Below are 16,252 nucleotides of genomic sequence, written 5' to 3'. Positions count from 1 at the left end.
AACCACGCTTCCGCTCGATTTGTTATTCCGTGGGTTGTAGCTCCTCGTGGTCTAAATCCACTGACTTTTATCGTTTTTATGATATGAAAAGCGCCGCATTTGGGTCGGGATGGCAGCACAGAATATAGAAATAAGTACGACGGATGAAGGCATATATTTTGATGCAATGTAAAGGTATGTTTCCTAGCTAATGAAAATAATTTCTATCATGATACCGGTGTATTTTTCGTCAGAAAGCTAGCTAGCATTTTATAGCTTTGTATTTACGTTAGTCGAAGTGTACGTTCGTTTTGTCCATTCATTGAAGCTTACAATTAGTTTTGTCAATGAAAAGGCACATTAGTAAAATTAATCTAGATAGCTTAGAGCGAGATTCGAGTGATATGATATCAGATGACTTGAATGAACTTCGCTCGACACTGCCATAATTGATTTATTTTGTATTTTCGTTACTATTGCCACTATTGTTCGGTTTTGACAAACTGTGGTTTTGAAAAAAACTTACACAATCTTTTCTCTAGCATTCTGTGACTTCCAAGTCTAGTCTAGTTACGTTGCAAGAGGAAGTCGGTTAATTGTTTCAAAAAGAACTGAACCTTGAAACCTAACCTCCTTCCTGCAACACACCCGATTACAATATTTCATATTTGATTCTGAAGACTCGATCAGCAGCCGTTGATGATGAAACTCAGTCTCGTTAAGTCTTATATTAGTTTCTGTTGAGAAATAAATAAACGTTTTGGGTTGAGAAATAAATAATAATTTGTCCTGCAAAGCTAAACCCATCTGCTGAAACTTGCTATCTACAATCGGACATCGTGTACATGCGAAACGTCAGGACTGATTTTGGCAATTGTTGAAAGTGGAACACGTGCCAAACTAAAAACAGAAAGCTTGAACTCTCTTGGTGGACAAATAAAAGGGCCATGGCTGATGTTAAAATAGAATTTTAACCGACAGAATTTAGCTGGTGTCTCTGACAGCAGGAGATTCTTAGTACATATACACGTAGATTCACCGTACTTGAGATTTCACAGCACTGTAAGCAATAATTTTGAGAAACTATTGAAAATTAGAATTTTGGTAATTTATGCTTTTTTTCCTATTTCTTCGGCACAACTCTTGGCTACATGATGCAAAGTATCCAGCTTGTCATTAATGGTTGTTGTGTCTATTGTTGATACGTCATTAAACTTCAATCAAATGATTAAATGTGCGAGAAAACACGGTTCTTGTATAATGTTGTTTCCACTCAAGCTGATCATAAAGTATTTCCGGTATGAAGCAAATGCTCAATGTAGGAGGAAAGCATTTGAGATTATACACTGTACATGTGTAGGGCTCAGATAAAAAACTTGAATAATTTCCAGCTTGCCCTTTGGACAAGCAGCTCTGAAATTTGCTTGTCCTGGGCAAGTCTTAGTTTACTGTTTTTTTATTTAGTTGGCAGACAACTTGCCTGGGCGCTTGCCAATAGGCCACGTTCGATATATCAATATTCTAACGTGGCTCAGAGGCTTTCAGGTCAAAATTGCAAATTTTTTAAAGTGCCACTGAAACGAAATTTTCGTACTCTCTTTTATTATCCCAATCTATAGTTTCAAACGTGCTTAAAGTAATGGTGAACTTTATTTCTGTCAAATCCTAACGGAAAGTGCTTTTTTTAGCCGTTGAAATCAACTTTTTAGAGCAAAACTGTGTCCGGGCTCTGGAACCGAATTTAAGGACCTTGTGACGTCACTGGTTGTATTCACGCAAGAAGCGCTATAGATTCTCTCTTGTTTTCACTTGATTTATTCAAGTTTATTCTTCATATTGTCGATACCTACTAGTTTTTTACCTTGTAATTTCTGTCCAGCCTTGACAGGAAATACACATCATAAACGTTGGAGGGCGCCAGAGAGTGTAGATTCACCAAAATAAATGCTACAGATTAGAACAGCTCAGTATACTTTTCAGACATCTTGAGTACTCGATTGGAGATTTTGAAGACGAGTGTGGCAACTTTTATATCACTTCCTGAAGCATAAACATGATATTTCGTCTTTTTTCAGCCTGGTTCTCAAATTTGGATTCTCACGTTTATCTAAGGTCTGTTAACAAGGTTCGAATATATCCTCGGCAACTTTACTGTATTAAAAGCCGTAAGCGTATCAGCCATCCGCACAATCACGAAGTTATTAACGGTCCACAAGCTTTGAGTCGAGTTGCACACAGAGGGCATCTTTTTATGATACTAATAAGTGAGAGTTCTTGTGGTAGACAAAATGTATCTTTGAAAATTGTGATCCGCAGCAGAGTTTGCTTTATCGTCGCATACGTATCAGTGTAAACAAAGCGGGAATTTCGCTTCTCTTTTACACGTATCTCCCAATTGCAATATTTCACGGCCGATGGATTACTTTGAGTTCTTTAGCACATACTTATGTCTATGATCTTCATTTAATAGTATCCAAGTTCAAAACAATTCGTTAAAACGTCACTAGTTTACACTCCTTTCGAAGGTTCATTAAACAGAATTTGAACTAATTTGCATATATACTATATATGACCTTTTGCCGCCGACATTGTCACGCTTTCTCTCGTTTCCTGAAAACATACATGTAGGGTCATGGCAGCTTAGTTTACCGTTATAGTTTAAATTTGCTCCCTCATATAAAAGAAGAGGGTTTCTTGAATTGTTGCTGTTGTGATAACTTGTAGGATGTAGCAGATAAAACTGGACTACAGGTCACTGTGGCACAATCTCGTCCGCTGTGAAACTCACAAAGCGTCCGGTTTCCTTGAAGCAAAGCGACTCGAAAACTCGAAGCGTTGTTGCTGCAATTCGTGCAGCAGCAGTCCGGATAATATTTTCAAAAGCCGCTTTCTCTTGTTTTCATGTCTTTTTTACTTTATGAGTGTAGATATTGTTTAATTGAGTGCTGGCCAAGAGTCCCGATGATTTTGCGATCTAAGAACTCCCACTCGTTTGCTTGCTTACATAAAATATCCTGCAAATATCCAATTAAATAGACTGGAAAGCCCCAGGATCGACTCTCGACCTCTTCATGTCTAAGGCCACTGTTATTATCTGCTTTACAGCTCTGAGATGTCCTTAAGATGTTTTTGGGGGGGCTTCGAACAGTAATCTCCTCTCCCATAATCACTCTAAATTTTCAGCGCGGCATGAGAGTGATACAACCAGTGACGTCAGTAGGCTGTTTTGGCCGCGCCAAAATGGCCGCCAATTTTGGGCTTAACCAGCCAACTTCGGACAGCTGAAAAAGCAGTTTTCGCTTACCTTATGCGAAAAAAAAGTTTGCAGTGTTTCCAAGTAAGGTTGAAACTTTATTACTAAGCAAACATCTCACATACAAAAATTTTGTTTCAGTGGCACTTTAAGGTTCTTTTGTCCCTCAATTCCAAAAAGACTCTTGGATACAAAGAAAACAACACCAAATATAGCATTTGTCCCGAAAGCCTCGGAGCCATGTTAGAATATTGATATATCGAATGTGGCCTATTGGGTAAGTCAGGATGAATTTAAGTTATTTGCCTGATATCAGAAAATCTACTTGTCCCACATGACGGGAGGGCACTTTTTGCAAGCCCTACTGTGTACTAATCTAGTGAAAATCTAGTGAAACATTTTTATGTGTACACATATTTCCTTAACTTCTTCTAGTGATCATGTACTTTAAGAATTTAGCTTCCACTGTACTCCATTATATTTCATGTCTCTCTGTGAGTAAGTTTTCATGAACATTAATCTGATGAATTACAATGTATTATCATGTTGATTAAGAATATTGCTGGTTTGCATGTGATGGACAAGTGATATCCCAATTTTTTTTTTTTAATATAACCTGTATGAATTGCTGTGAATTTTTAGCTTTATGACTTAAAGAATCCTCTAAGAACTTGATTTCTTACAAAGTTTAAACTCAGTGAACACATTCTTTGTTTTGTAATTAGCACTTAAATTGTACATGTCTGTACAAGCTTTTACCTGGTGTGACATGTTCTTTTCAAGTTTGTGCTTACTAAACAGTCCTTACATGAGACTAAATCAATCACCTATTCCAGATACTTGACTTTAATTAGATGTAGACAATGGTTATGTTGTTTATTTTTGATGGCATGATAGTGCAAACTAGCAATTGACTTTGTAATAGCAGGGTTTGACATTTCGACCAGACCGGTGAAACAATATTACGGCTAGTAAAATCGTGTGTTTAGTAGTATGTGAGCAAATGCAGTAGAAAATCTGGTGTGTTACTTTTATAAATGAATTGTTTTTGGTAAACATAAAACATGCTGAACAGAAGATTGTAGTAGAGCAAAAGTTGCAAGTATTGTAATTCATGTTTGTTGTTTTAACAAGAGACTTCATAGTATGTTGTTGCTTAAATTTTTGGTCAGTGCAAACATTTCTTTGTTATGAAGTGCTTGAAGTGGACCTAGGATACAGGGTAAGAATGCCTGCTATTCAGGCTATTTCCACATACAGCACTCCTCTAGATTTTACTAAGGAAAAAGAAAAATGGGCCTCTTTGGAAACACTACATGGACACCATGGAACTGCTGTGTTTCTGCATTCCAGGCACAGTTGGAAAACAATGTATTTGATATACTTTTTGCAACACTACATAAAGACAATGTGTAAAATTCACCATGTTTTTTAGTCTACACTGAAAGTATTTGTGTAATCTTAAGCTTCATGACTGAAGTCTATTTCAAAATTAAAAAAGTTATATATACAGTGTAATAGTCATGTAGACAACTGTTTTACTTGTACAAAGGCTGTGGTCAAAGAAAAATTTAAAGAGTCCAAAGGTTCCTAACCATGATATCCTGGGTTCCCAGCACTTAGCTTATATGAAAAAAAGTATGTTTTACCAGTCACCCAAAGGCAAAATTTAGCCACCTGTGGCGCCTGGGCATTTCCAGAGAACAGCCCTAAGTATGATTATACATGTATGTGTGTGTTTTGTATATTAAAGCTGGGGTACATGTATATAAGTTACACATGAAGTTACCAAATTGATTAATAATAGTATTGCATGTGGACATGAATTTGTGCAATGAACTTGAAATTGTTGACATATTTTGAAATTTTGAGGTTAGCCTAATATTGTTGGGGTTCAGTGGTGTATTAAAATAGTTTATTTGTTTGTTAAGTATTTTTAAAAAAATGTTTTGGGTGGCTTTTATTTACATTTTCCTTCATTACACATATAGTTATTTAATTGTACCTAAAATAATGCATTAATTATGTGAAGTTAAATTTCACGTTTTCTGATGGCTAAAATGCGGTGAAAAACCATTAATATTCTAAATTTTTTTTCAATTTCCATATCACAATCTCGTGAAGATTCCATCGAGCAAATAAAAAATATCTGTCAGGCACACTTTAAAAAGCCTGTATTATAGTATGCTGTCTGCGGTTTACCCCTGGTTTGCAGTCTGCAGTCTGCATTTTACACAGTTGACTGCTATGCATACATGTATTTCTCTTAAGTCAGTTAATACTCAAGCTACATGTTCTAGATGTATATCGTAACATAATCCACTCTTGATAGGGATGATGTTCAAGGAGTATGGTTGACCGTGAGAAGCCCCAGCGAGTAGGTGACTACTTTGTAGTAGCAGGCCTTGGCAATGGCAAGTCCTCAAATGCCATTCAGTTTGATGACGACAGAAATATTTTGGAGCCAATCACAGATGTAACAGTGATATTTAAGAGTTTGGGAGAAAGGCCACCAAGAGGTTACACTTGCATTGAGAAAACTCCAGCAGGCTTTCCAGCAGATCTCAATCATGGCTCTATCAGGCAGCCATCATGTTTCCTTTGCATTCGTAGGGGAACAGACAAGCCTCCACTGACTGATATCGGGTAAGAATTTTCTTGGATTAGTCTTTCAGAAAAGTTCACACACCTCCAACAAATGGCAAGATTTTTTGACCCCCGCTTATGCCTGAATTTCCAGGGTCTTTGACCCCCCCCCCCCCCCCCTCCTAGGGGAATATCCAGAATACCATCCATCAGGTCTGGGGAAGTGTCTTTTTTTTCGTGATTATTCTCTTGCCAGATAGAGAGAAAACATACATTTGAGGCCTATATGATGTACAATAAGGTTATACAGCTGGATCTCTAAATCAATGCATTTTTGGCTCATACATGAGCGTACATGTATGAGTTCATAGTGAATGTCATTGTCTTATCGCTACACTCACAATGTATATACTGCAGTCTTACTGCATTTTGGAATAACGTGAACTGACTGCTCAAACAACATTTTTGCAACTGTTAGTTATCTCAGTGGACCTTGCAGGAAACGGATTTTCAAACAGGTTCAAAAGGTCACTTTCGTGGGTTGGGAACCCAAGTTTTGTTGAATGTTCTGGTAATCATGATTGATATCAGTGAAAATGCAATAGTTAAAAAACTTTTATAGGTTTTGAACTTCTGGATTAAAGTGTTAATGAATTTAGGTTATTATGCATTTAACTCTTCAGTCACTTATCTCTATGTACAAGAATGTTGATCAGTGATGAGGCATCAAGAATAGACATTTATTCATTATCACAGTGAATGACTGAGTTTGGTTTAACTTACTACCAAATTCTTGCATTAAGCTGAAAAAGAAAAAGTACTAACATCATACGAATGTTTGATCTTAGTGTCCTTTATGAAGGGAAAGAGCGGTTGATGGCAGGATGTGACATCATTGTGTATACAGAAACAGGAAAATCTGCCAATGTCAACAACAGCGGCGGAAACAGAACATTCATCACGTATCGTCGAGCAAACCAGAAGATGGCACACTCTTCCTTAGCAGTTACAGAAATTTGTGTCATCATAGCAAGCAAGGTAAGTCTATTAAGGTTACTCCAAACCTTTGTGGGGCTACTTTTGCCAAATTTTTTTATTCCCCAACCAAATTAGAGTTCATTATTTAAGGTAACATTTTCCAAAAAATGAAGATGAAAGAATAAAACGTGCATGTGCTTAATAAAAGTTAATAAACTGTCAAGGTGTCATAATCCCCAAAAGGCATGGACCTCAGCGATCTTTTCATGGCAAACAGCTTAATCCAGAGATCCTACATGTATATCAAAGATTTCATGTCCGTCAAGATTGCCTCTTTGTAATCACGCTTTGGCAATTGCTCCTCAGTTTCTTTTTGTTTTGTTAGACATTGCTTTCCCTCTGTTTTGCCCATTGTTGACCACTGACCTAAAACATGTGCGCCTAAAACGTGACTGTAACAATATCACTTTTCCACAAAGCTCCAGTTTGCAGACTGTGAATGCTAGGGATTCAGTTATTTCATTGGCTGGCAACTTTTTGAGTTGACATATCCCTCTGGGAAGGCGTGACTTGTTAATAAATCTTCAGAGGGCGAAAACTTGCACTCATTTTTTGAGAGAATCTCTCCTCTTTAAATGAATTAATAAAGTATGTAGATCAACGATTTTCTGTGAAATTTGCCCAGAATATTCACTGATAAATATGGAACGAAAGTGCGTCACCAAATTCTTTAATTTTAAATACTTTTCTTGTGGCAGCCTGTTGTGCAACACGTTACGAGAATTTTTTAATAGTGGAACTTGACAGATCTATAAAAAGATAACCAATAGAAATAAAAGAAAATGCTGACACACTTTGAGAGATTGATGCTTTGTGATTAACACTGCACAATTATTTTGCATCAGTGATTGCATTTGATACCCAATTAATTCTTTGGAACTTCAGATGGTCCATTTGGCATTAACGGCTTCTACCTCCTTAGGAAAGCAACCAGCAAAACATTATAATTTTATCGAATTCTACATTTCATAACCATTTCCACTGATACATGTATATAGTTTGTGGTGGTTTCCTTGAAAACAGCGCACATACAAATTTTTTTTGTGTGTGGAGGACACCCACGAAGGTTTGGAGTAACCTTAAAAAATTGATTGAAGATCCGGGATTGTCATCTTTGCTTAAAGATCTAAAAGGGTTAATGAATAGAAAATTCTGGATTAAGGCTTCAGTTGTTTGGTTTACAGCTGTACACTACATTAGCTCGAGTAAGTTACATACAGACATCTCTCTTTGGTCACAGCATTGCTCTAATATTCAATACCATCCCTGTTATTATGTAACTAGGTGTACTATAGTACATTGTAACATGAATATTGTTTCAGTTTTAAGTTTCAGCTTAGTTTATCATTATACACTGTAAATGTAAGTTTGTCACACATTAAATATAATACATGTATTTACAAATACCAAATCTATATGGCAATGAAGCCCAGGGAAGCCAATAAGGCTTATGTTAAGGACTACCTTTTAAGATTTCTAAGAGAAGACAATAAATTAACATTTACATGTGTATCTTTTCTACCATACAAAAATGATCTTTACTTAGGATAAAAATAGATAAACAAAGCTCAGTGAGCAAAAGCAAAGAGAAAGAAAAAAAGAAAACGCGAACACAAGTTTGCACAGTAAAATGGGCTTTTACGAAGAAAATGAGTGAGGTTCAGAGGCAGATACAGTAGAACTAGAAACATTTTGAATTTCAGGGCTAAGAGAAGTACATGTATAGTTAATTTGGGGCCTATAAAACAAGGCGATAATTTCCTTACATTTCCCTACATTGTGTTTTACTGTAGAATGAAAAACCACCTCATGCATTTTGCTTGATTGAAAAGAACCTCAACAAAGGCATGGTAAGTCCATTGTTTTGTTCCTGCTTTATTTCCTTTAGCGATAGAGAAAATTGCTCTGTATTTATACATTATGCCTGCCACAAAATTAATCGAACCATGGAATGGGCTCAAATTTTTGGTCGGCAACCACTCCCACTTACTTTTGCTGACCCAACATTCCTTTGTGTTGTGGTGAGTTGACTGTAAGCAAAGTTCAAACCAAAGGTGGGAAAGGGAATGAAACGGAGAAATGAGGTAAAAATATTTTAACACATTTTTCTCCTTTCCCTTTCTCTTTAGTTTAATTCGTATCTTGTATCCATCACTGCTCTTCACTAACAGTCAACTTACAACAACATGATGGAATGTGAGCACATCAAAATTTGAGCCCAGTCCACAGTGATTTTGCAGTACCTGTACCTTTTCTGTACTCTTCAGTTGCATAGCAGGTGAATCTGGTCAGGCCAATTCATTGGTACTTTGATGAGATGCAACCAAGCAAAATTTCATGCTCTGTATTATCATCAGTGTTATGTAGGTTTGCAAAGTACATGTAAGGTCCATGAAGACTTTCCCTTACAATGGAATAATGAACATGGGCACATATTTGTAGCCTTGACAGACCTTGTCAGACCTGTGTATGGGTGCCTGCTATTCAGCTTCCTCTGCACTGGTTTACTATTGTGAGTGCTAAGTGAAAATTGCCACACTATACAAACTGTAACTATGATTAATTCATTCTCATTATTACAACTAGGTTGGCTCTGATGTGTACCTTTGTTACAGAAAATCATTAGCAAGGCTGCGTTCTATCACTTACCCTGCAGGTAGAGTGCATCTCTAGCGATCAGTTGTCGCTCAGGAAGAAATTTTTAATACCTTTTCAGAAAATTCCCTCGTAAATCACTATAGATAACATTCTCATTGAATGATCTGTCATTTCTTTCAGAGGTTTTGAGTCGATTCCCTGTGGAGGATTACGAAGGTTTTCCATTACCGGATAAGATTCCAATGTTTTGTCTTCCTCAAGGAGCAATCATTGAGTGTTGGCCAGAAAATTCACAGCATCCTCTTCCCATTTTCTCTACATTTGTACTCACAGGAGCATCAGGACAAAAGGTGTGGGTGACATTTTTCCTTTCCAATCAATATTCTGTAGCTGTGTGAAATATAAACTTGGTAAGTTTGCTAATGAATGGGCTTGAGACACGGATGGACAGATGAATGCATGAAACAGAACTGAGAGAGGGACCAAGTGACTACAGTTCTGTAATAGAATGACTGGGTAAGAGAGAGAAACAGGTGAATGGATGGATGTGGATGGACAGAGAGAGACAGACCAACTGACGATCAGACAGTCAGACAGTTAGTAATAGTGCAAAGATAAATTCAGGACGCAATGTACAGTGTATGTGTTTGGAATCATGTTTGGAATACACTGGAGTTTGCTGATGGTCAAGGAGCAATAATGGAAAGAGCAGTAATCGTGTACAGTCACAGACAAGAGGAAAGCTAGCCCAAAGATACATCTACATGTGTGATCATGTGATTTTGATATGTTCCTTCAATCTCGGGAAGGAATTTAAACTTATTTTTTTCCCTGAAGATTTATGGTGCAGCTGTGACATTCTTTGAACTCCTACCTGAAGAGCAGCTAACAGAAGAAAGAAAACAAGCATTGAAGCTGAATGATGATGAAGTAAGGACACAGTTTGTTTTTTAAAGCTAGCAAAAATCTTGCATTGATCTACAGAGTAGACAATGAATTCCAGTTGCCTCACATCATAAATACCTGAGTTCGTCTCATACATGTAAATTGCACTGTTCTTGAAACTGATCAGGTTTTGATAACGTCTATTCAACAAACTGAAATTTGCGCATTTGCCTTGTACATGTAAGCATACACATGCAAAATATTATTAGCACTTACAATGGAGAACAGGAGAAACATTTGTGTATACTACCTCTAGCAGATAAGTTCATGTAATGAACAAATGAAGCAATTCTCAACATGGATTGTTTGCCATCATTGCTTTTTTTTCAGAGTTGGGAAGAAGGAAAGAAAGTTGCTCATACAAACAAGTGTATCTGTGTATTGTCACACTGGCCATTCTTTGAAGCTTTCAAGAAGTTTTTGTCACAGTTGTATCGGATCTCTGTATCAGAACAACCACTTCCAATTGAAAGGTAAGTCTTGCATATTGCATATTTGGTATACTCTGAGAGGTGATTTAAATTCTTGTTTAACAGAGGGTGGTGAATAGGTTTTCGGATTGATGGATTTGGCTTTAAAAAGCACATGGATTATGGATTTTTGCAGTAAATCGAGTGGATTTGCAGATCGTGGATCACAGTGGATTGTGGATCCGCTGTGAATTTAGGTGCGGATTCTGGATTGTGCCTGTCTTGATGTTCAGATCTTGGAGCCTAAATGAAATTTGGATCATAGATCTTTCTTCACCCTTGGTTGGCACGTTAATGAGTTCATCCAAATTATTTCTTTTTTTTGAATGAAGCTCATTTAAAGTCAGGTGTGAGACTGTTGTTGGAATTGTACTGTGTTATAGTCCTCAAGCATGTTGCCTTCTGTACTATTTGTGGGAAATTAACAATAGCATTCAGATTTACCAGTTTACCTTAATGAACTTTAACACTTCTGTTTCCGGATGTGATTGTGGTTTCGGATTTGAACAAAAATATTGGTGGATCGACAGATATGGCGAAAAAAGGCATGGATTGGTGGATTTGCATACCCCTATTCACCTCCCTGTTAACAGGATTCAAGTTTAAATACCCAGTGACTTTATAGAACCCCCTTACATGTAAGTGTACCCTGGTACATTTACATGTGTTAACACCTTTGAAATTATCCCTTTGAATACTCTTAGCAAACCTTTTACAAGCCCTTTGAAAAACTTCAGCAAACCCTTTTGAGGCCCTTTAAAAAGTAACCTGTAACAGACTATTAAGAATTCCTTTGTCATTTGAAAATTAGCAAAACCATTTGAAGCCCTTTGAAAAACCCTAGCAAATCCTAATAGAAGCCCTTTGAAAACTGCTGGTAAACCCTTTAGGAACCCTTTTAAAACCATTAACAAACCTTTTAGAAGCCCTTTGAAAACCTCAAGGAAACTCTTTCAAAGTCCTTTGAAAACCCTTAGCAAACATTTTAGAAACACTTTGAAGATTCCTATTAAGCCCTTTAGAAACCCTTTTGAAACATTTAAAATAGCAAACCCTTTCATTCATTCATCCCCATAGCCCAGGCTGGCCCTCCAGAAACCCTTTAAGAACCCCTTTCAAACCCATTGGAAACTTTCAGAGCATTTAGTACCCAGTTTTGGAAACTCTTTTTTGAACAGTGTAAGAAACCTTGCGGTGTACTCCTAATAATTTTGAAACATGGGACCAAAATAATTATGATTTACATTATATAAATTCTTAGTAGTTTAAACAAAAAAATTATGTTATCCTCATAGGTATATAGCAATTTTGATGCTTGATGTTCCTTTTCCATCACCTCAAAGACCACGAATTCTTGTGCAGGTATGTTTTGTCCCCCAAAAAATATTTTTTATGTCAGTTGGAGGTTAAAAAGCAAAATGAAAGTGCAAAAAGTCTTTTGTTACTGTAATTCTCCTAAATACCTGTCTACTTTTGACATATAAACTCCAAGGCAGACAAAGATTGTTTTTCTCCTTACAGTATAATTATTTTCCATTCTGTCATACACATGCACTGTCACTTGTACATTTACAGTTCAATCAAGGCTGTTGTCTAAGAAAAATTAAGAGGAGCCCAAAGGTTCCTAGCCATGAAGTCCTGGATGCCCAGCACTTAAGCTTACGTGAAAAAATAAAGTTTTCCAGTTGCCCAAAGGCAAAAGTTAGTCACCTGAGGCACCTGGGCACTTCCAGAGAACAACCCTGGAACATATATCATGCAATGCATGTAACTCTGAACTGACTTTTGTCAATGAGTGCCTCTTTTCTAATTGAAGAAAGCAAAAATAAGAAGAGCTGTTAGTAGTAATTTAAATATAAAAAAGAGCAGACTGCTCAGCTGTCTATATGACTTACGATCCTTGCCAGCTATTTCAGTGAATAAATTAAATTGTTTTTTTTTTTTGTTTGTTTCTGCAGATGAGCATGTATGACCCTTTTGAAATCAGCCAACTTTCTCACACTCCTCTACCAGTTAGGTAATGGATTTTTTAGCTTGTGTGACCGGTTGTAATTTCAACGCGTTGATTTAATCAATACTTTGGTATAAACATACAGCATAATGACCTAAATAATGATACCCATCTGTTGGAGTATCAGTGTAGTTCTTTGGCAATAAGTCTGGAGTGCAAAAGAAGATTCAAATTATACTAGTTTAAGTTCTTTTTGAACTGAAATGAAATCAGTTCTAGCTACAACATCAGTATTATAAATATTGGGCTTCTGCATTCAATAAACAGTGCACACTGTGAGGAACTGTGCTACACTGTATTATGTATATTTTAGAAACTTAATTGTTATTGTTATATGTATTTTATATTTAGATGTTTAATTGTTAAGTAGTTAGTTAATTATTCACCGAGATGGGAAACCCTTGTGAACTATAATATATAGATAAATATAAACTGGCTGCTTTGAGCACATTTCTGGCTGAAAAAAAAATGTACTGTATGTTTCATACGTTACAGATTACTCTCCATACTGTTCTTACAGCATTTAATAAGAACTATCTTTCATGTGTGTAACGTTTTATGTTTCAGATAATGCTATTTTATTTTGCAGTTTAATATTGTCATGACTGTGTTTATTAGTGTGGTCCACACATGGTTGAGGTTTCCATTTGTACCTGTAGATGTACCAGTTGTAACTTAGTTGCATTTGCTTTCAGTGGTGCATCATACATAGCCATGCTTCGCTACCTTCATCCAGAGAATGCCATGCTGCTGTTTTATCTTGTTCTCACTGAACATAAAATACTAATCCACTCCCTGAGACCAACTCTGTTGACAAGTATTGCTGAAGCCATTACAACGGTAAGCTGCAAAATAATTATTCATAATATTATTTTGCCACTGGTAAGAGTTACATTTTGTATTTAACAATTAGATTATGAGCCTGGGTTCTCTACGCACAGATGGTCAATGAGGTGCAGCCAAGTTGACTATAGACCCTTGGCGTAAATGGTACCAATATTTGAATAACAGTACTTGTACATCCTAAGCCTGAAATTCATGTGAAAAATCCTTTGTATGGAAACGTAAGTAAGAGGCTAAAGATGTACAAAGTATCGTTATCAAAATTTATTAAAATTTGTCAAAATTATTGAAACTTGGGCATCATTTATGCAAAGGTTCTGTCGCTCATAGAAAACGAGGATGAGTAGTCCAATTGTTTTAGTTTAAATTTACTGTAGTTTCATTGCACAAAGGAATGTCAAGTATACATCAGTGATTCAAAGGCAATTCAAAGGGTTTCAAACATTACACGTGATGCGCAGTAATGGGTGTAGCAAAACTCATGCGCTCAGTTTTCTATCAGGAGATGGAAAACGGTAATAGAGCCAATCAAATTCACAGATTCAACACTAGACTATCAATGGTAAATGTATGCTAATTTTATTATAGTACAGACATAGAGATACACTTTAAAAGCTGTACCTCCAGGAGGCAGTCATGTAATCATAAGAACATTCAGGCAGTCTGGCTTTGAGCACTGCATTCATGTTTTGGCAAGGGATTTTACATTTACGATCAAAGAGTAAAGGGGTACTAGCAAGTGTTTAGCCTAGCTGGCCTCACAAATTGCTGGAGGAAGGTGACGTTAGCCAGTGATTGGCTCACAACCCATCCCGAAGGGGGGGGGGGGGTGAGCATTGCAGAGATGGAAATTGGTGTTAGTGTTAGTAGTTCAGTTGCCCTGGCAAGTCTCAATCCTTCTTTACAAATACAAACAAATGTAACTTGCTCAGTCCCTCACTAAGAAGGCAAGTACTTCCCACCCCGAGAGACGGTGGTAATGTTCCTATCTGTAACTTGCCATTGACACATCTCAGTTTCTTCAGAAACTGAGGTAGACTCTTTTAATTAGCAGTGTACTGGGCCTCTCTTACACTAGTGCAGACGTTCTTGACCCTTCTGCCTATAATGAGTATACAAGATATTTGTTGTTCTTTTCTAGCTCTTGTTTCCGTTCAGCTGGCAGTGCCCGTATGTTCCACTTTGTCCATTGGGATTAAATGATGTTCTTGATGCCCCATGTCCTTTCATTGTAGGTGAGTCGGTGTTGGAAAAAAAGATCCTTTATGCCCTTATAAGAGACCATATAAAAGACTCCCTCTAATTATTCTTCATATCCTTGACTGAGACCCCGTCCACGCTACGCCAGAGGAATTTGAAAACGCAGGTTTCACTCTGAAAACGCGTCAAATGTTTTTCGTGCACACCACCCCGGAGGAACTTAAAAACGCAACAATCACCGGCCATTTTGGATTTGTGTTTGAGGAAAACTCGGGCAGGGAAATCACGTGATTATCGTGACGTCATCGTTTTCGAAAAGCTCCGTTTTGAAAATGTTTTCTGTCCACACGAGCACCAAAAGCTGGAGTTTTCAAATTTCCCCGGTTTGAAGAGCGTTTTCGAAAAGCTCCGTTTTCGTGACGGATTAGTGTGAACGGTCAAATTTCTCCGGCGTAGTGTGGACGCTGCCTAAGTGTATTCGTGCGCACATGTTAGACGCAACGACTAAAGAAACCAAAATGTCTATCAATTTTACTATAGCAACTGTCAACATCTCGCGACTTACTGCAGCGAATTTCCATGATAATGACGGGACTTCGGCTTTTAGGAAGGATGAGAGTTATGGAAGTCTGGTTCGATTTTGCGCTATCTGCATAACAGAGGGTACATTTTAATGGAGCATTATGAAAATGAATGAATGTACACAACCGCAGTCTCGAGAAAATATGTACAGTGTTAATGGCAATTTTTATCACCCTTGGTGCAAAACTACCGTGGGACAAATAAATGTTACAGCGCTGAAGAATATGAGTGAAACGAACGTCTGATTGGGTGACGAGCTCAAGGAGTGTCCGCGTAGGAGGCTGACAGTAAGTCAGTAACTTCCTCAGCGTGATAAATATTGGTTTGGCGGCAAAAACAGAATGAATGAAGAACAAAATCGCAATAAAAACATCCTTTTTAATAATAACAGCTGCCTTAGACAAACTTTCAGTTCGTTACAAATGACAAGCATTACGGCCCGCTAAACGAGTCAAATAGCAAATCGTGATATGCATACTATTTTCAGTTCTATTGAGAAATAAGTATGTCCGGTCGCTCGAAGGTGCAGTTCTATTAACTTCAAAGGTGTTTACATTGGGATTACTGCATAGTTTTGTATTGCAATATACATTGATCAAACTTTTCCAAGACAATAACTTGATATCAGCTGATTTAAGTGATATGTCGATTTCTATTCATTGATGTTTCTTGGGAAAATAACCGCGATGCCTCCAAAAAACGATCGCTAAAAAAAAACACTTAGTAAAGGAATGCCGGCAAAGGAGG

The 16,252-nt window shown here is 37.2% G+C and overlaps 1 protein-coding gene across 1 annotated transcript in view; it reads left to right on the top strand.

The window, feature by feature from the left end:
* Window positions 1-26: 26 nt before the first annotated feature.
* The window catches only part of LOC145500258 (C-myc promoter-binding protein-like), a 35,865-nt gene continuing 19,639 nt past the window's right edge, over window positions 27-16,252 (top strand). Inside the window, exons 1-12 of the mRNA XM_081479763.1 lie at window positions 27-174; window positions 5,565-5,878; window positions 6,667-6,856; window positions 8,650-8,706; window positions 9,443-9,512; window positions 9,635-9,804; window positions 10,292-10,384; window positions 10,730-10,872; window positions 12,165-12,231; window positions 12,828-12,886; window positions 13,576-13,720; window positions 14,865-14,958. Of these exons, the coding sequence (XP_081335889.1) occupies window positions 5,583-5,878; window positions 6,667-6,856; window positions 8,650-8,706; window positions 9,443-9,512; window positions 9,635-9,804; window positions 10,292-10,384; window positions 10,730-10,872; window positions 12,165-12,231; window positions 12,828-12,886; window positions 13,576-13,720; window positions 14,865-14,958 (1,384 nt within the window). The 5' untranslated portion in view covers window positions 27-174; window positions 5,565-5,582. The remainder of the gene's footprint in view (window positions 175-5,564; window positions 5,879-6,666; window positions 6,857-8,649; window positions 8,707-9,442; window positions 9,513-9,634; window positions 9,805-10,291; window positions 10,385-10,729; window positions 10,873-12,164; window positions 12,232-12,827; window positions 12,887-13,575; window positions 13,721-14,864; window positions 14,959-16,252) is intronic.

This window comes from Orbicella franksi, chromosome 1 (assembly GCF_964199315.1).
Source record: "Orbicella franksi chromosome 1, jaOrbFran1.1, whole genome shotgun sequence".
Lineage (NCBI taxonomy): Eukaryota > Metazoa > Cnidaria > Anthozoa > Scleractinia > Merulinidae > Orbicella > Orbicella franksi.
Note: the sequence above shows the minus strand (reverse complement) of the source record. Positions and strands in the feature narration are given on the sequence as shown.